Below are 19,197 nucleotides of genomic sequence, written 5' to 3' on the forward strand. Positions count from 1 at the left end.
GGCACTAGGAAGCGATTTGGTGCAAAGCCGCAATGTAACCCAACTGCAGCATGATGCAGTAGGGATCTTTTTGTGTGGGATTCATCTGTGCATGAACACACGAGAGTAGCAATTGCTCGTGGGTTCATTAACCTCCAGGACTAGGGCTGGAACCAGCCACCCGGAGCGCAAAGGGCCTCTCACCCGACAGAGACACTGCAGTAGCAGAGGTGTCCTGAACCACAGGTAATACAGCAAGAAAACTGTGATCCAAGGACATAAAGGAAAGAGCTGTCACAGTGAGTGCGAGTAGTCTGTGTTGACTAGCCATTAAGGACAAGCAAATTTTAAAGGGGGTGTTTTCTGAGTAAATAGCTGGATGAGCGACTCTGGTACCTGTCTGACCAGCTTGCGTTCAACCAGCTTGACTCACATTTCCCGAGGCATGTCCGGACATAAGCCCTGAAGCCTTGTGCTGGTCCACATGGATGCAGGCATAAATGAGCTGCTGCTCTGCTTGCACTCCTTTCTGCTTGCACAGGAAAGGTAGAAAAAAATATCTGGCTAAAGGCAATCTGTGTGCTTTTATTTCAGCAACTAAATCTAGATTTAGTGCTTAATTTAAGGCACCCAAGTTTGACTTTCCTTATACTTTTATTAGCTTCCATTCCCCCACATCCTTCCTCTGCTCACCCACCTGTTCCCCATTCCTACTCTTTATTAATATTGGATTTTCTTTTTATGTCTCCAAAGAGAGTCCTCATAGAGTACAAGCCAATGCGGAACACTGAGACCGAGAATGGCAGTGAAAGCAAGGTGCAGAGAGCAGACACAGTTACTGTATTAATCACAGTGATGCTAGAAGCAGCAGCATTTGCATGCCCACACGGGAGGCAGAGGAAGGCTAGAGATAATGATCACAGCAGATCCTTTATCATTGCTGTAGCATTAGCTGGAAGAGATCAGCATCACTCATCCATGTGTCTGAAGCTGTCCCATCCCATCTTCATCCCTCCACGAAGAAGGTGATGATACAGTGCTCTGATGACTTTGTGCACTCTCCCCCATGCCGCAACCTGAGAAAGCCGTGGAAGGTAATCTGTCACCTGGCAGCTCTTGTTAAAGGAGTTCCAGTAAAATACACTTTAATTTTGTATGCTTTTCACCACTTCTGTCCACTCAGCACCAACCAGAGCTCTGCAGCTCCCAGTTGCATGTGACCCCCCCCCCCCCTTGGGACTCTCAGGGACTGTATAAATATTGCCACCTCCCTGCCTGGTTTGAGACCTCCCTCATTGCTGGCTGTCACAGGAGCTGGTGAGTTGCTTGCAGTAGCTGTTATTTAGCAGGTCTATATGTCTGAGGTGCCTGGTTTGAGCAAGAAGGTAAAATTCTGCAGCCAGGAGAAAGTCCCCTGGCCCACTCCACGCTGCAGCTTTAGGCTCTGAGGTGGAGAAACACTTGTGTCCAAGCAGGGTTTGTCATGTAGGTGCGGCTACTTTGGGTCCGTGGTTGTTCGGACCAGAAAGGTGATTCACGTGCAGGGGCTACCTGCAGTGTTGCTCCCCAGGCTCCACCTGAATCAGCTTGGCACGCAGGAGATCACAGCCTGGTTCCAGAAAGCTGAAAGCCTGGCTGGTGTTCTCCAGCCTCCTCTTGTGTACTGCCCGGTAAGGGAACTGGACTGTGCGTTCAGAGAAGCAGAAGAATATCGGTTAGGGCTTGGGCTAAGGTCGCCAGACAGGCGATTGCCAACCAGGACAGCCTGGGATATGGCCCTGATTTCCTGCTGTCTGAGGGGAGTTCATGGTTCCCCTTCACAGTTTGCTTGTTGTTGCCCTCACTGGTAGCTTTGTCGCTTTACTGGAAATACTGCAAATCACCTTCTGGGTCGGGGTGAGCAGCTCACACAGGAGATGGAAGCAGAGAGGAGAGTCCCAGGGTAGCAGGAGGTAGAAAAGGTGTAACAGCCCCTTTCTCCGGCCACTTGTGTGCATACAGAGGACTTGACACGTGCAAACCCCCTGCACCACCGGGGCATGAGGAGTCAGGCTTGCTCACTGCACATGTTGCACCAGGCAGCACTGCCCAGGTTTGGGGAGCTGTGTCTCACCCAGCTGCAGTGCCAGCAGCCACCCAGACATTTATGCAGGGCCGCAATATTTGATCTCTGACATGGGAAAATGGTGAGGATCCTGAGTCCCCTTGCGTAAACTCTGTGCTGGAATTGTGGAGCTTACCTCTCTCCCAACAGCCTTACTCTGCCTTAGACCTTTGCTTCTGAATTTGCCTTAAAATTTAGCAGCTGTTCTGTCTCCCCAGCATACAGTCATTCCTTGAGATCTCCTGCTCTGTGGGTGCTGATCTTCCACTCTGTTTTGTTTTGCACAGACTCCTGGATTATGCTTTCGTACTGATGTCCTGCTGCCATCAGTAAACAGCTTTGTTGCTCAGGATGCTGCGTGAGCAGTCTCTGCCTTGCAGAGATCATAATCTGCTGCCTTGCAAAATGTGATGGGAATGAACGAGTGAGCAGAGAGTAAGGAGAGTAGCGAGGTAGGTACTGAAAAAATTAGCATGTTGTATAAAATTAGCATGTTGTATAAAATCAGAGTCCATAAGTCCCAACTCATCGCCTGCCTCCTATGCTTTTGGGAGCTACAAAACAAAAGTGCAATTGGTAGCTGCAGTTAGAGCTAGAGGGGCTGCATTCCTTGCTCAGGCTCTTGTACCGACTTGTGATCTTTGGTAAATCCCTTCTCTGGATTTTCTTTCTGATTTTATAAAATACTTATCGCTTCACTTATCACTTGGTTTGGAGCCAACATCTCAATCACGCTCGGGTGGGGGGAGCGATTTTTCTAAATCACTTCAGAATCCACAGAAAGTGCTCTCAGCAATCCCAGGTCTATTTTTGTGATTTGTGAACTGTGACCTCCTCTCTATTTTTTGCTTACAGGGAAGACAGCCCAAACTAATTCAGATCTCATCCCATGATGACGGCTGTCAATCACTCCAGCTTGCAGCCTCCCTCCTTCCTTCTGATCGGCATCCCAGGCCTGCAGGACCTGCACATCTGGCTTTCCGTCCCATTCTGCCTAATGTATCTCTCTGCTGTCTTTGGCAACTTCATCCTTTTATTTGTCATTGTGAAGGAGCGAAGCCTCCATGAGCCAATGTACCTTTTCCTGGCCATGCTGGCTGTGGCAGATCTCGTACTATCCTCCTCCACAGTGCCCAAAGCCCTGAGCATATTCTGGTCCCTTTCCAAGGAGATGTCTTTCCATGCCTGCCTTACCCAGATGTTCTTTGCACACGTAAGCTTCATTGCAGAGTCGACCATCCTGCTGGCCATGGCGTTCGACCGGTACGTTGCCATCTGCAACCCGCTGCGGTACACCGCAGTGTTCACACGCTCGGTGATAGCAAAGATTGGGCTGGCTGCCATAGCCCGGAGCTTTTGTGTGATGTTCCCAACAATATTCCTCCTTCGGAGGCTGCCGTACTGCAGACACCGTGTCATGCCACACACCTACTGCGAGCACATGGGCATTGCCCGGCTGGCCTGTGCCGGCATCTCCATTAACATCTGGTATGGCTTTGCCACCACCCTTCTGTCACCAGGAGTGGACATCGTGCTCATTGGGGTGTCGTACGTCCTCATCCTCAGGGCTGTCTTCAGGCTCTCGTCCAAGGATGCCAAGCTCAAGGCAGTTGGCACCTGCAGCTCTCATGCCTGCGTTATATGCTTGTTCTACACACCAGCATTTTTCTCGTTTTTTACTCATCGGTTTGGCCACAGGATCCCCCACCATGTTCATATCCTCTTGGCAAATCTCTATATGCTCCTACCACCCATGCTAAACCCCATTGTCTACACAGTGAAAAACAAACTAATTCGAGAAAAAGTGTCCCGAGTATTCTTTAGGACTGGGCAATTGCACTGACAGGAATGTTATTCCTTTGAGAGGAAAGTACGTAGATGTTTTCTGCATCACAGAAGCAGGGTGTATGCATGTGAAACAATGTGATTTTCTCCTCCTTTTAGACTCCACTTGATATCATTACTGACCAGATATCCCGCTGGATGTTTCCTCAAAGTAAATCATGTCACTAAGAGATAAAGGAGAAATTAGTAGGGAGCCATGGGCCTGAACTTTGTCTGATGCAAACTTATGATATCCCATTACCATCAGAGCTTTATTAAAGGGTTTGAGTTGGACCTGTACATATATGAAATACACATTTTCTGCCAGGACTCTGCCATGTTCAGCTCCCTTTTGGGTGTATATTTATTTATCTTGTATCTCAAAGTTTTCAGAAAATATCATGAATATTCTCCCAAACATGAGCTGGGAAAAACACTTTGTTTTGGACTAAATGCAGGAATTACTGATCAATTTTCTCTGACCTCTTCTGTGCAAACTAGATAAACATAACCAATCCTTTCAACTTTACCAGCCCTTCCTACTATCAGCACTGCTCCCTTTATGCCATTGACTTTTCTCTAATTTATAATGGTTGGAGATCTGGCCCCAAACGAGACCTTTTTCAGGAAGAAAAGAACAAAAAGCAGCCGCCCCCCCCAAATTATAATAAATAGAGTAAATTCTTGGTGACACTAAAATGTGTCTTCCCAGGAGCCACTGTCACGGCCACGTGGGTTGGGGTGTCATTCCATGAGCAGCAGGAGCCATGAGGGCTGTTTTTCCATTGCTCTGCATCCCAGGTCATTCCTGATGATAAGTAAGGGCAGGATCTCCCTTTTCTGGACACCTGACTGTTTTCATGAAACTGGCAGGCTTCTGGGATCTCTGTGATTAATCCTGCTCTGTCACACTTGGCAGAAAATAAGCAGCAAGTTAAGGGCTTATGTGGGAAATGACAGACAGACACAGACACACAAGCTTTGATTTATACAGGAAGCTGAATCAGTTATAGACGATACAAAAACTGGAAGAAAGACGTAGTTGGTAGGATATTATAAATAATAATGTAGGAAGTGTTGGAACTTCATCCAGGACCTAAAATAAAACACAGAAAAATCCATGATCAAGAGAGTGAGGGACTTTAAGAGAGATTTTTAGAAATAACTGAAAAAAAGAAATTAGTCATGAAAAAAGAAATTAGTGTATGGACAGTGAAACTGTCAATCAAGGTGCAAGTGTTCACTAAATGCTTCTGGTTGAGGAAAAAGCCAGATGCTAAAGCTTTATCATATGCAGATGATGAAATACTTTCCCTTTTTCAGTCTCAGAAGATGTCGAAACAGTAACTACAGGAACTCTCTGAAATCTGCAGCTCCAGGTGACTGGAATTTAAGAGTTTTAAAAGAGTTGGAGGCTTTTGCTGCTGTGACACAAAATCATGCCGTGTGCACACATTTCCTCTCGCGTGATGACCTCACACTGACATCATTGCTCCTTCACCAGAGCCAGCCTGGCCACTTTGCAGTGGGACATGCCTGTTACCTGTCCCAAATCAAACCCTGAACCCAAGGACATGGAGGACCCAGATGTTGTCCTTGCACAAAGGACTGCTCGCACCTGACCGAGTGCAGGCTTGTGCTAGGAAGGACATTTGCTTTTCTGCTCAGCCGGACCCACTTTGTGTCCCCTATTGGTTTCCAGTTTGATTGCAGCACTGCCAAAGTGAGATGTCCTACCAGAGAGGGCAAACAAAGCAATACAAATTCCTCCAATTTGGAGCTGGGGCAGAGAATTTCAGTGATTTATCCGAAGTCATCAGAAATGACTCCATGAAAGAGGCAGGGACAAACCACACATTTTCTGTCCTCTCCTCTCTGTTACCCTTTTAAGAGAGACACTGCCCCAGTGACCAGGCTGAAGCCCTCTGCAATGCTCTGAGCAAATTCCCAAGTCCCAATGTGGAGGAGTTAAGAGAAGGAGAGAAATAAGAGCAGGGCAAGGAGCTGGGCTACCTGACGTTGTTGGAGGCAAAGACAGGATCCTAGCCCTCATCCATCATAGTATCATAGTATTGGAGCACGGCTGGAGGGGCAGGTGTTTTAGACCTCCCCACCACCACCACCTTCTCCCAGCCAGTCATGCTTGCTCCTTGCTTCCATCCTGTTCTCTTTCCACTTCCAGAGCCAGGAAAGCTGTGGGAAGTCTTGTGTCAGGAAGGGTGCAAGAGGGGCAAGAGGAGATAGGAAAGCTACTGAGCATTGTCTGGCCTAGCCCCACATCTGCAGGCAGTGGAGGGCATCAGGGGAAAGGGGGCAGCTCTGCAGTTTACTGGAGGAGTTGCAGCCTGGGACTGGAGCAGACAGAATGGGGAAGGTGGAGCAGCAGGTCACAGGGTCCAGGAGAAGCGGCGGGAGCAGCTGGGAGAGGAAGATGGGGAGCCCTCACCTGGGACTACCCTTGGCAAGCCTCCCTGGGCAGCCCAGACGTCACAGAGATATTTCGGATGCTCTGCTGGGAGGGGGCTGCACCCCATTTTGGTCTGGAAGGTTGAACCTTCATAAAATCACCCAGAGACCTCTGTGTGCTAATCCATCTCTGCCTTCAATGTCCAGCGCAGCCAAATGAAGGAAAGTTCCCTGGGGCAACCAGACCTGGAGGAATTCCTCCTTCCCCTTGAGGTGTAAAACTCCAGGTGCTCTGCAAGGCAGTGAGAGGTCTCAGAAGACGCAGCTTGTTTGCTTCTCCATTTCTTTTTCTACCTCACACCTCTGAGCCCCTGCTTCTTCTTCCCCAGGCTCTGCTTTGGTCAGCCTTGCTAATTTTGGCCCCACTGCTCCACTTGCTACAGGGACAGCCCTGATTTGGACAAGTCATTTTGCTCAACTCTGCTCTATTCTTGGTGAGCCTTTCTTCACTCCCATGGCTTTGGTCCCAGCGCTACTGAAGAGCTACTACACAAAGTTTGGGCCATTAATCCTCTTTGAGGATTGGTCCTTGACCATGTATGTCTTCTCCTTATTAATGTCTCTATCCCATAAAGCTGTGGATCAACTCATGCTTTCAGGACTTGTGGACTTGGGTTCAACCTTCTCATGATACAGACCAGAGCTATCGTAGACACGGAGACTTTCCTGAGGAAGGTGTCTGCAGCCAAAACTTGGTTAACCCATAAGATATTGTGAAGGGTATAAAATGCTGGTGTCCCAGGCAGCAGTATTAATTTGTCCATGCTCCAAATCCTGTCTGTTTTTTTACATGGAAATAGAAGTACGTAATAAATTCATGGATTAATAATGCATGTATTAATACGAAAGGAAGGACCCTCCCTGTCCCCCCCCTCCCCCCCCCCCCCCCCCCCCCGTTTCATCTGTTTATGGGCTGACAGTCCATCCTGTGCACGGACAGTGGGTTTGGCCTGCCCTGCAAACACTGGACTTCTGGTGCATATGTATACTTTTACTTTTGTTTGGCAGGGCTATGGCCAGCCCATCCTGATGGTGCGTCCCACAGCTTATCCAGTTGGTTTGAGATGATTTATTCAGGAGTCCAATTTCAAGGAACCCTCTTGTCGGCTCCCCTGCAGACCCACAGACCTGGTTCTTAAAAAGGCTTATTGCTTGATAGCCTACATTTCCTTTTACTCTATTTCATCTTTAACTCTCTGTTTTACGCACTGAGAATAACTATTCTTATTGTTTATTCCTTTCTGGCTTTGTGATTACTGCATTCTCCAAATAACTGCTGCAAATGGCTAATATTTCCAGCTCAATGTAGGTGGATACATCCAATACCCTGTCATTTACATTTTAAACTTTATTGAAGCATTTATTCATTTATTTATTTCTCAGGGAAAGCAGACAGAACATGATTCTCCATTAGACATTGTCATAAGAAGAAAAATCAATACAACAAATTACATTTGGTTAAAATATTTACACAGCTAGATCATTCGGGGTCATACACATTTCTTCTAATTAACAACATATTACTGTGTGCAAGGCAAGAAGTCACAGCTGATCATTAAAATGGCACACCTTTCAACCCTTAGCAGGGTTACTCGAGTTAACACCAGGCAATGAGTTTGCCCTTCAGCTTTTAACTGAATTCTCATCTCCTTTTTGAGCTGTTGTGAGTTCCCTGCAGCCTGCGATGCCAGGCTGTACTTACATGTCCATGCAGTCACAGTCAGACCCCCTCAGCTCCAGGGCAGCTGATACCACGGCTATGAAGTCACACCCAGCTTCTTGCGCAGCTTTCTGATGATCCGCGTACGGATCTGTTTGGTTTTCACACTGTACACAATGGGGTTCATCAGTGGCGGGACCAGCAAGTAGATGTTGGCCATGAGGATATGAACAATGGGAGAAGCATTTTTCGCAAACCTGTGAATCATAGACAGACCAATCATTGGGATGTAGAAGATTAGGACAGCGCAGATATGGGAAATGCAGGTGTTCAAGGCCTTGGACCGCTGCTCCTTAGATGCAAACCTCAGGACAGTTTTAAGGATCATAACATAAGACAGAACAAGTAACAGTGAGTCCAGAGCCATTGAGGAAAGAACAACCAATAAGCCATAAACGCTACTGACTCTCCTGTCTGACTGGGCCACCCTGATGATATCCTGGTGTAGGCAAAAAGAGTAGGAAAGAACGTTTACTGTGTGATATTGCAGCCTCTTCAGGAGAAAGGAAGCTGGGAGCACCAAAAGCACAGCCCGGATGGTCAACCCCACACCGATCTTGGCGACCACTGAGCTTGTCAGGATGGATGCATACCTCAGGGGCTCCCGGATGGCAACAAAGCGGTCAAAAGCCATGGCCAGGAGCACGGCAGATTCAATGATGGAGAAGGTGTGGATGAAATACATCTGGACGAGGCATGCATCGAAGTGGATGGCTCGGTTATTGAACCAGAACACGCTGAGCATTGATGGCAAGGTGGTGGAGGAGAGGCCCAGATCAGAGAGTGCCAGCATGGAGAGAAAATAGTACATGGGCTCATGGAGTGTCTGCTCTGTTCTGATAATGAAGAGGATTGTGCAGTTCCCCACAAAGGCTGTGAGATACATGGAACAAATTGGGATAGAAATCCACTTGTGGACATGCTCCAGACCAGGAAGTCCAGTAAGAAGAAAGACAGGAGAAGTGAGGACTGATTCATTGGGTGTAGTCATGGTATCCACGGACAGTCCTATTAATTCTGAAGTTAATGTCCCCTGTAATACAAACACTGGAACAAAGACAAGGAAAGGGATGTCTTAAACCGGTGTTTTTCAATCCATGATGATGGAAGCCTTGTGGTCCACAGACTACAGAGAAGTTACAAAGCATAACTAACAAGTCTATCCAATTATGTGAAATTTCTAATTTCAGTGATGACCTGGAAAAATATTTAGGGACCCATAGACTGAAAAGGCTGAAAACCATTTCCCTAAATTCATTAAAACATTATCATACAGAATCATGGAGTAACATGGAGAATCATGGAGCAATTTAGGTGAGAAGGGACCTCTGGAAGTCTCTGCCAACTCCCCGCTCAGAGCAGAGCCAAACTCAAAGTTACAGCAGGTTGCTCAGGGCTGTATCCAGCTGAGTTTTGAATATCTCCAAAACCAGAGATAAAACGATGTTTCTGAGACCCTCTCCCAGTGTTTGACCACCTGCATGGGGATTTTTTTTTTTTTTGTTATATCTAATGGGAATTTCCCCTGCTCCAGCTTGTGCTGTCGCCTCAGTTGTTCCAAATAGTTTTTTCCCCCACTTATAGCCTCCTCTTCAGGGGCTGTGATCACCCTGAGTCACAGCTAACAATCTTCTTTTGGAGATATATCCCTCAGTTCAGTTGGGAGTCCCTCTTTCCTACCGTAAAAGTGTTTTTTTTTTTCTTTTTTGGAATTTCCCATGGAACTGAAAATGCAGCTACCTGCCAGGTTTGATCATCTCATTTACCATCAGTTTTGAATGCTTTTTTGTCAAAGGCATGATACCTGCCCTTTCCGTAGAGATAGATACATAGATGAACATTCATAAAACACCTAGCATTTATGGTATTACTCACAAAATGAATACAGTGAGCTTCTCTATTTTTTTTACCTAATTATACACTTTATCCCTTAAGTGAAGTTAAACTCCAGATGCTTTGGGTTCAGTTATATCTTGGAATCCATGAAAAAAGTGGAAAGGCTCAAGAGGCCAGATCAACCTTCCTTCTAAATCAGTGATTCGATCAAATCTTCCATAGCAGTGATAAACCCCAGGTGAGACTTTACCAAAACTGGACAGAGCAGAAGAATAATTACGCATATTGCATGGGTAATATTGCTATGGATGCATTCCCCTATGATGTTCACCTTCTCCTCCGTAACATGATGCTGGTGATTTGTGCTCAGTTTATATCTTTGTTATCTCACTAGTCTTTGCTGCTGTTTACCCTGTTGTTTCCTAGTCTGAACGTAAATTTCTTTCTGTTTGTTTTTTTTTCAGGCTGTTCCTCCAATTTGTCAAAATTACTCTGGGCACTAATTTTGTTTTTCTCTGTACTTCCAGAGAAGCTGTCGATTTAATTTTTCTTTACTCTGTTATCCAGGCTAGTATCAGACCCAGGATGCTCCTTTCAGACTCCCATTTGATCTGTTGTTTGAGTAGTGCAATAAGTAAGAAACTGGTTTTGAATCTTCCCTATAATTGTTCAAGCTCAGCAATGTTCTCTGACTTGTTTATGAAAATATTGTGTAATATAATTCATGTCAAGAATTCATGTCAAGTATTAAGACAGATTTCTTTTCCCGCTATATACAACTTTGTTACCTTTCAATTGAAGAAAAATGATCTGTTTGATATGACTTGTACTTGACAAGTCCATAAAAGTTTCTGTTTCTCTTTATTTACCTAAAAGTATTATTTGATCATTTGTTTATGCATAAATTATCTAGGTATTATGACTAAATTTTCGCCTAAAATTTAAACTTAAGAATATGGGTATCTCGGGAAGTTCCTCAACAACAAATTGCTAGAGGCTGGGAGGTTATTCAGGGAATGCACGACAATCTATATAATGAAAAGCAGTATGAGGGCCTGTGCTCTAACCCTGGGCTGACCAGCACAGCCCAGCATCATTTGCACTGTTAAATTGTGCCGGACTCCAGAAGAAGGTGACTGGTGCCAAATGCAGGTCCACCCCGGCATGGGCTCTGCCAGGAGCAGTTTGGTCGTCCAGGACAAGACCATGCCATGGACAGGTCTAACAATTTATCACACCTGATGCCTGGGCTCAACCTCCAGCCCTTGCACTATGTGGGTTGCTACCGTGGGCTTTGGCTGAGCCGACTCTGTTCTTCTGCTGTCCTGGAGCAACGGTGCTGGTTGCTGTTACAGTCCAAATACTCTGCTTGCTGAGTTTCTACACAGCCCAGAAGCTCTTCTCTCCCTGTACTGTCCAGACCTCTTTTTTTTTTTCTTCTTTCCTATTTTAAAGATTTTTTTTCTGCCTTCTTCCAGTTCTTCTGGTATTTCCTTCCTCCCTCGCCATGGTATGAATAGCAGCAAAGTGGTAAAATTGCTTTCTTTAGTAATAGCTGAGGCTGAGGTGAGATCAGCCATTAAACTCAGCACATTACAGTGAACAGAAATAGGGCCATTGCCTTGAACAGAGTTCCTGCAGACTCACACTGGTTTCACTGAAAAATATGAGGTGCTAGATCCTAATAAAGGAGGACAGGTTATGTGTGTCACCTCAGGTTCCACCACGCTCAGATGACCAGAGTAAGGTGCAAACTCTGTAAGTCATAGCGAAACTGAAAAAAGTTTCGAGAGCAAGATATTGCTTAGCTTCCCATCAATGGCTAAGAACTAAGTGAAGGATCTGAAAGACCATAACACCGATTTGTAAGCAAACACTGGACAGATGGATGCTTAGACAGAGATACTTTCTTACCTGAAAATGGAGCCTCTGCTCTGGCCAGTGCAACAGAATCAAAGCCTTCTGCTTGTCATGCTCTCTAAATAATGCCAAAAATCCCTTAAATGTATTTTGCATGGGAGGCATATGCACCCCTGAGAGGATTTATAAAAAAGCCCTGCAATCCCTGTAGTGACTTATTCAGCTGGGAATCTCAGCTGATATTTATTGCTTTAAACTGAAAGTCACCTTTAACAGAGCATAAGCAGTGAAACACTCCTGTGTATTAATTCAATTTAGAATGATTTTAGCCTGTTTAAAGTTTTGTGTTTTTTTTAAATCTCGGTGATTGCAAAAGATGGAAATGGATGAATCTACTTTAAGACAAAGACTGCCGGGTAGGTGTACAAGCACTTTCCAGCTGCTGTGGCCGCACCAGCCAGCCATCGGTCTCATTTCAACAGAATAACATACACGATCATATGCTCACACATCTTCCCGTTAAAAACCAAGGTCCCTTCCCAAATTCCTGGTTGTGTGGGTAACACACCTGGGTGTTGGGGCTGCTTTCCTGGGGCTGAGATTGAAACCCACCTAGGTTCAAGCCCAGGTGTCTGGATTATGGGGCTGTGCCCCCAACCAGGAGGGCTGCCACCACCGTGCATGTCTAGGAAAGAAGAGAGTGGAACAAGGGGAATGCGCTTAGCTGGAAGAGATGCTGGTGACTTTTCTGGGAAATGCACAGCACGGGTGTCTGGTGCAGGAGGCTGCACCCACATCAGCCATGGGGGTGTTGGTCCCCCCAGCTCCTCTGCTGGAGGAACCCCAGCCTGGCCCTGGGAGCACCGCTGGGTGACCCAGAAAGGAGGTGGAGGGTCTCCCACGCGAGCTGCTGTTCTCATCACCTCTCCTCAACCTCCTGCTCTGCTGGTCTGACACTCGCCCATGCCATGCTGTGCTGCCAGCTCCGTGCTGGGTGCAGCACCAGTCCGATCACTGCTATCTCCAGTGTCTACCTGTCTGGTTTCAGCCTGCACCGAGAAGAGGATGCATGGAGAGAGAACCTGCTGCTGCAGATGACCCTGGGGTAGTGGTTGCATCTTGTAGCACAGGAGACTTCCCAGCCCCTGTTCATCCCTGCCTGCCTTTGCCGATGCTGAGGAGCACAGTAAGGGCGGGTGGGCGTGCTCCTCTTCTGTGCATGTTGGGCTGTGGAGAGGGGACCAGGCAGCAACTGCTCAGGGGGAGAAAGTTTCTGTAATTGCTCTTCTGGCAATAACCGCTTTGTGTCTAAAATAAATGGAAACCCCCAGCTCTAGCTGTTCTCTCAGTGACTGGGAGGCAGGAAAGTCCCCTGCGGTGCTTCTGTGCGTGACACCAGGACCATGCCAGTGCCTGAAAACCTGCTGAACTCAGGGTGGGGAAGGAGCCAGGCCGTGTGTGAAGTGTGGACACCAAAGAGGGCTGTGTTTCTGTGTTTTGCTGCATGTGCAGCTCACTCGGATACCAGACGAGCTGGGCTCAGGGCGTGGGTGGCTTCTGATTTGGGTGGTGGCTGCACTGAAGATCTCTCCTACCGCTCCTCGTTTGGGGTAATTAAAGGCACAATATCACCATGCCCTGGTGATGTGCATCAGTACACCAAAGCTAGGAGCCCAGTGCGAACTCACGCAGACGTGGTGGAGCACGGGAGAACTCACTCCACCTCTGACCTCTCAAGCCTGGTCTTCAAGGCAACAGACAAAACACCATGAAAACACCCCTGAGAGCGTAAACTCATAATTCCACCAGATTATAAAAAGATGAATTAAACAGAGATGTGAGACATGCCATAAATCACAGGGTTGTTCTTCTCAAGCTATATTTAGCTTTGAAGATTGCTGCCTTTCAGACATGAAGAACAGCTTGTGAGTTCAAAAGATTTTTTACAGTTTATCTGACTGTAAGTTCATCTATTAAAAGATAGCACCTCTTGCCACAAATCATTTTTTGTCTGGAATATCTGTAGCTACATAGTCATAGCTGCTAGATATTTACAGTTACATTTTTATAGCTACAGTGAATGCTACCTCTGCTAACTCTACCCTCAGATGTTCTGAAGTTTGCCTGGTGTGGCTGTTATGGAGCGAGAGTGTGTGTGTCTTTCATTTCACAGATTCCTTCTAGCTTAGGATACATCGCCTTCTTGTAAAACAGGAACAGTGAACTAAGCAGAAGTATAACCAGCACGTTGAGAAGATGAGGTTTGAAATCCAGTTTTCGATTGCATCCTATGATGCAGCAACTTCATTTTGCTTTAAAATGCTGTGCTGAAAAGTACAGGTAATCAATTCACAGAATCTCCTTGGTGCATGTGTTTTCTAAAATGGTTAAAAAAATATAACATAACAAGTTATAACTATTCCAGAAAATGAGTGTGGGTGGAAAAAGACAGTATGGCTGAAGCATAAGATCTGGGGGTTGCAATCGGGGCACTTATGACAGTCAAAGCATTTCCAGCAGGCAGTGATGCTTTGCCTCTTATAATTTTCCTTGTGTAATAAACTTGCAGTAAAGCATCAGGAAAAATCTTTACATCATTCAAGGTACTGCCCTGCCATTTCAGTATCATTTTAGTAAGTGAACAAGGTAAACAGTCAGGCATCTCTCCTCCTCAAGTGGAGCTCTGCAGTGCTGGAGCACCCCGCATTGCACAAGATCAATGCTCCAACCTCGTCTGCCGTGCTTGTGGTCCAACGAGGAATGGGAGTCTCCGTCTCCAGTTTGTACAAAAGAGTCCATGCTGGGAACACAGGGGACCCTTGGAGTCTCAGCAGGGTATCGAAGCCAGCAGGAGAAATGAAACGTGATCATTGGTTTAGGGATTGCACGAGAAAATCAAGGCAGCCTTAAACCTGAAATTCCCTCCAGAATGAGCAGCAACACACCGGGATGAGCCAGGCTTTTCCCTGTGGCCAGAAGTTGCTTTATGTGGCTCCAAATCCCCATCCCCATGGGAGAAGCAGAATGGAGAAACAGTTCAAACGGCCCTGGTCCACCAGGCAGAGGCAGCACCAGGCACGAGCTGTAGGACAGAGCCAAGCTGCCTCACGCCCAGCTTCACAAACTCAGGAATATTGTTTAAAACACAGATTGCCATTCTGCTTCAAACCTTTGTGCATTAAACAGAGCAAGTCTGTTAATTTTGCGCACACAAGACTTGGTGTTCATTTGCTTGTAAGAGGATATTTATCCAGTTAAGGTGGAAAATTGATTATGGCTCAGAAATTGGAGAAAAAATGCACATTCTAGTGAAAAACATGGTTATAAATTCCTAAGATCTGAACTCGCAAGCTTTCAGTGCAGTGTTGTGATTGAAACCATAAACCTTATATCTGAAATAATCCAGGTGATGAATATTTTACTTTCTAAGAGCATGGGAGTTGTACTACTTATCCACATATGTGTGAGCTTTTTGTAATCATGATTATTGCTGTTGGAACATGAAACATTATTTATGTTTCTCAGGAAAGTGCAAGGTGGCTCCTCAAAGCATTTTATTTTTATTTGAAATGGACAAAAACTTTGAGCAGAGCCAAAAAAATTCAACATGACCTTCACTCAACCAAAACTTCAGTAAAGACTTCGGTGAAAGACAGGAACAGGTTTAGAAATTGCAGCATCATGGGGCTTCCATTTAAAAGATATTTGAGCCTGAAAAACTACTGGAGGAGCCTGATTCAGCTTGGCATTCCTTGGAGAATCTAGCATTTAATGTCTTGCACATTAAATGGCTCTAGTGGCTTCGCGTCCCCCTTTCTTCAGATGGGATCTCCTGCGTCAGCACTCACTGACTGACCCAGCAGACCAGCATGTTTGTTTTCTCCCTTATTTAGAGACCAACCATTACTGCAGACGGGCCAAGAGGAACCTTCATGTGCGGTGCACAGGTTTCAAATTAGGTCTTTTCAGCCCCAGCTCAAGGCAGTGAGCTTGATCATTACTTGAAGTCTGCATATGTGTCAGGGATTTCTGAAAGAAACGGGACCGTTTAATGCGGGAGGAAAGGCTTTAGATTGTGGGTTGGAACAACAGAACAAAAGGCTTGAGGTAAAACAAGTTGTGGTCTTTAACCGAGACTATAATTAATTACTGGAACAAGTGACTACAGAGGGTGGTGAACTCTCTGTCCCTAAAGGCATTTCACCCAGCACCAGACTCTTTCTGAAAGCTCTCCACGCCACTGAAATAATTTGTGTGCGGTTCAGAATGTTTTGGGAACCTTCAGAGCTGAAGTAACAGATGACGTCAGACCCATAGTCTCCGCTGTCAAAAGCCGTGGTCCTCTGAGTCACAAAGAAACGGCATATCTAATACTGGAATAAAAGAACAGAAATGCATAAAGTCGCTGAAAATGCTTATGCATTTAATTCTGCTTCCTCCATTTCTGGTGGCTCCTGTTGCCCAGCTCGGGCTGGACGTCCCGTGGCAGCTGCCCAGCTGCAAAACTGCACGCCGCGGGCCCTGCAAACCCCGGGCTTCGCCCGCATCCCCTGCAGCCACGCAGGGTTCTCCTAAGCTTGGAGGGATCAGTCTTTTGAAGCTCCACGGATATGCATTATTGATAGGAAATGTTCACTGACTGCCAGCACTGAGTTTTAGAGATATTGATAGTGTTCTATAGCTGGCTGCACACAACCTACAAAGTGTGTCCTCCACAGCTATGAAATGCATATGATGACAAATATAGTCTCTTTTACTAAGCAATTCCATATTTTTACAAGCCCTTCCTTCTTATTTTTATTTACATAAACAGAAGCCCATAAGTATTGATCATTTTGGCATGCAATATATTACCAGAAATATTCTTATCAATGGAATAAGCACTTGAGTCCCTGCTGTAAAACAAGCAAAAGAACAAAATGTCCTGTCAGATTGTTGTTCTTTGAACAACATCTTCTATCCTTCCACATTTTTTGTCTGTCTCTCCTTCTTGGGACCACCACAGTCCTCCACTGAGATGCCCCCCATGAATACTCTCAATATTTTCCAGAATATTCTCAATGTTGTCTTCACCCCGTTTTTCACACTCCTCAACCTTTTCCTTCCTGTTTTTCCCATCACTTGTCTCTCCAAAGAGATTTCTACTGACCAGCCCAAGCCCATTTTCTTACCCTGAGTATATATCATTAATTCAGGACATGTCAATTTGTGTGAATAGAAATCCGGTTCCTTTGCTTGCTAGCACTTGCCAAAGTCTTTGCAGGCTTGTCACCTGGCTAAAGAATTAAGAATGAGATTTTCACAAGAAACAGAGTTCTCTTTGAATCACAGACATTAAATAATCCTTTAATTCCTTATCTATGGATAGCAACATGACTGACCCGTATGCATAAAATTAGAGGCACACCATTGAAGTGGCACAGAAGTCCAGCACTAATATCTGTTTATCTGAAAAGTCTGTGATTGAAAGTTTTTTTTTTTTTGTCATTTAACAGTTTTTCTGTAAAACCATCTCTGTCATTTAGCACCAGAACAGAGGCAATTATTGGTAGTATTTATTGTTTGTACTTTTGCTGTAGGTTGAAGCACAAGTCAGAGAATTTAGTATGATATTTAAGTTGTAGAATGAAAAGACCATCAGAGAGTTTTGAAGCAAAGGACAGGAAAGGAGAAAGAAACGAGAGGAGAACAAGAGCATCAAACATTATGAGTCATCATGAAAAGCTGTGGGAGCAAAGCACTGTGAGTGACATCTGGCAAACTAAGAAACGTATTAGAAATATGGATTTCAGGAGCAGAATGAGCTGGGAAGTGGAGTGGGTAGAGAATTTGTTGAGGTGTACAGATGACTTAAATTTCCATTTTCATGTAAAGCTTCTTATCAAAATTGCCTGGAACAGATCAAACTTCTAATGCAGTAAACCAACAATACAAATACCAAATACTCATGCATGACTATTGCACTGGCACTGATATCAGGTTGTGACTGGTTGTGCAACCTGTAAACGGAACAGTTAGCATTATTCAGGTACTTAGAATGAAAAGCATTTAAAGGAGTCATGGGACAGGATTAACTGCAGGAAACTGTGGGCTATAAAATGCTCTAATGGTCGCTTACAATCTGTGAATCTGTGAAAACCCATGGCTGTCACAGGGATGGAGTCAGGATTAGCACTGCTCATCGCAAGCAGAGGGAGAGACTTGGTCACAGGCTCCACTCACTTCATGCACTGGGATTTCTGATGAATGATTATTAATGTGCGGATGTGAATAACAACCATGTGAATAACTGCATTGAGTGGGTGCCCTGTGTGAGGCAAAGCAAATGAACTTTCCAAATGATGAAGTGACATCTGGATCATTATATTAAGTGGGTGCTTCCCAGAGAAGTGACCTCTGTGAAGGACATCTCTCAGGTCCCATGGTGCTATGGGGAGAAGATCCTCCTTGGTGTGAGGAGCCTGAGGACACCCCTGCGGATCTGTTTAGTTTTAACGCTGTAGATGATGGGGTTCAGCACGGGGGGGACCAGCAGGTAGATGTTGGCCATGAGGACGTGAACGAGAGGGGAAACATGTTTGCCAAAACGGTGAACCACGGACAAGCCAACCATGGGGATGTACAGTACCAGGACTGCCAGGATGTGGGACAAGCAGTTGTTTAAAACCTTGAGACGCTCACTTGGGGAGGCAATGCTCATGACTGCCTTAGCAATCAGTATATATGACGCAAAGATGAGCAGGAGGTCTAACACAACTATGAGGACCGCTACAGCTAGCGCGTACATGCTATTGAATGTTATGTCTGCACATGCCAGCTTGATCACATCTTGATGCAGGCAGTAGGAGTGGGAGAGCACATGGGACCGGCAGAAGGGCAACCTTCTCAGCAGGAAGAGGGATGGGAGCACCCCTAAGAGACATCTGCACAGGGCAGCCAGCCCAATCTTGGCTATCCTGGCGCTGGTGAGGATGGAGGAGTATCTCAGCGGGTAGCAGATGGCCACATAGCGATCGAAGGCCATGGCCAGAAGCACCGAAGACTCCATGAAAGAGAACGAATGAACAAAGTAGCTCTGAGCAAAACAGGCATCAAAACTGATTTCCCTGTAGTTAGCCCAGAAAACATCCATCACGGTTGGCATTGTAGACAGAGACAGCCCCAAATCTGTGATGGCCAGCATGGAGAGGAAACAGTACATGGGCTCGTGGAGGCTCGGGTCGGTCCCGATGACAAAGAGGATTGTGCAGTTCCCCGCCAGTGCCACCATGTAAACACAAGTGAAAAGGATGGCGAGCCAGACACGGGCAGTCTCCAGCCCCGGGATGCCTGTCAGGACGAATGTGAGCTGAGAGGAATTGGTTCTATTGCAACACAACATGATGAACTGAAGCACAAAAAGGCAAGA

General features: G+C 45.9%; 3 protein-coding genes across 3 annotated transcripts; 1 reads left to right on the plus strand and 2 right to left on the minus strand.

Moving 5' to 3' along the window:
- The first annotated feature begins 1,213 nt into the window (after positions 1 to 1,213).
- LOC112993743 (olfactory receptor 52B2-like) lies at positions 1,214 to 4,398 on the plus strand. Its single transcript, XM_026117623.2, has 3 exons — positions 1,214 to 1,296; positions 2,371 to 2,535; positions 2,939 to 4,398. The coding sequence occupies exon 3, from the start codon at positions 2,973 to 2,975 to the stop codon at positions 3,924 to 3,926; it is 954 nt and encodes a 317-aa protein (XP_025973408.1). The 5' UTR covers positions 1,214 to 1,296; positions 2,371 to 2,535; positions 2,939 to 2,972; the 3' UTR covers positions 3,927 to 4,398.
- A 3,088-nt stretch (positions 4,399 to 7,486) lies between these two features.
- LOC112993742 (olfactory receptor 51G2-like) lies at positions 7,487 to 9,558 on the minus strand. Its single transcript, XM_026117622.2, has one exon. It carries the CDS (start codon positions 9,082 to 9,084, stop codon positions 8,131 to 8,133), a length of 954 nt encoding a protein of 317 aa, XP_025973407.2. The 5' UTR covers positions 9,085 to 9,558; the 3' UTR covers positions 7,487 to 8,130.
- An 8,658-nt stretch (positions 9,559 to 18,216) lies between these two features.
- On the minus strand, positions 18,217 to 19,170 carry LOC112993741 (olfactory receptor 51Q1). The gene has a single exon (XM_064509004.1). It carries the CDS (start codon positions 19,168 to 19,170, stop codon positions 18,217 to 18,219), a length of 954 nt encoding a protein of 317 aa, XP_064365074.1.
- Between the last annotated feature and the right edge of the window lie 27 nt (positions 19,171 to 19,197).

The sequence above is a fragment of the Dromaius novaehollandiae genome, chromosome 1 (genome assembly GCF_036370855.1).
Source record: "Dromaius novaehollandiae isolate bDroNov1 chromosome 1, bDroNov1.hap1, whole genome shotgun sequence".
Classification (NCBI taxonomy): Eukaryota; Metazoa; Chordata; class Aves; order Casuariiformes; family Dromaiidae; genus Dromaius; species Dromaius novaehollandiae.

Bases quoted from the DNA above. Each gene is read 5' to 3' on its own strand.
- LOC112993743 (XM_026117623.2), top strand. From the start codon at position 2,973: ATGATGACGGCTGTCAATCACTCCAGCTTGCAGCCTCCCTCCTTCCTT.
- LOC112993742 (XM_026117622.2), bottom strand. From the start codon at position 9,084: ATGACTACACCCAATGAATCAGTCCTCACTTCTCCTGTCTTTCTTCTT.
- LOC112993741 (XM_064509004.1), bottom strand. From the start codon at position 19,170: ATGTTGTGTTGCAATAGAACCAATTCCTCTCAGCTCACATTCGTCCTG.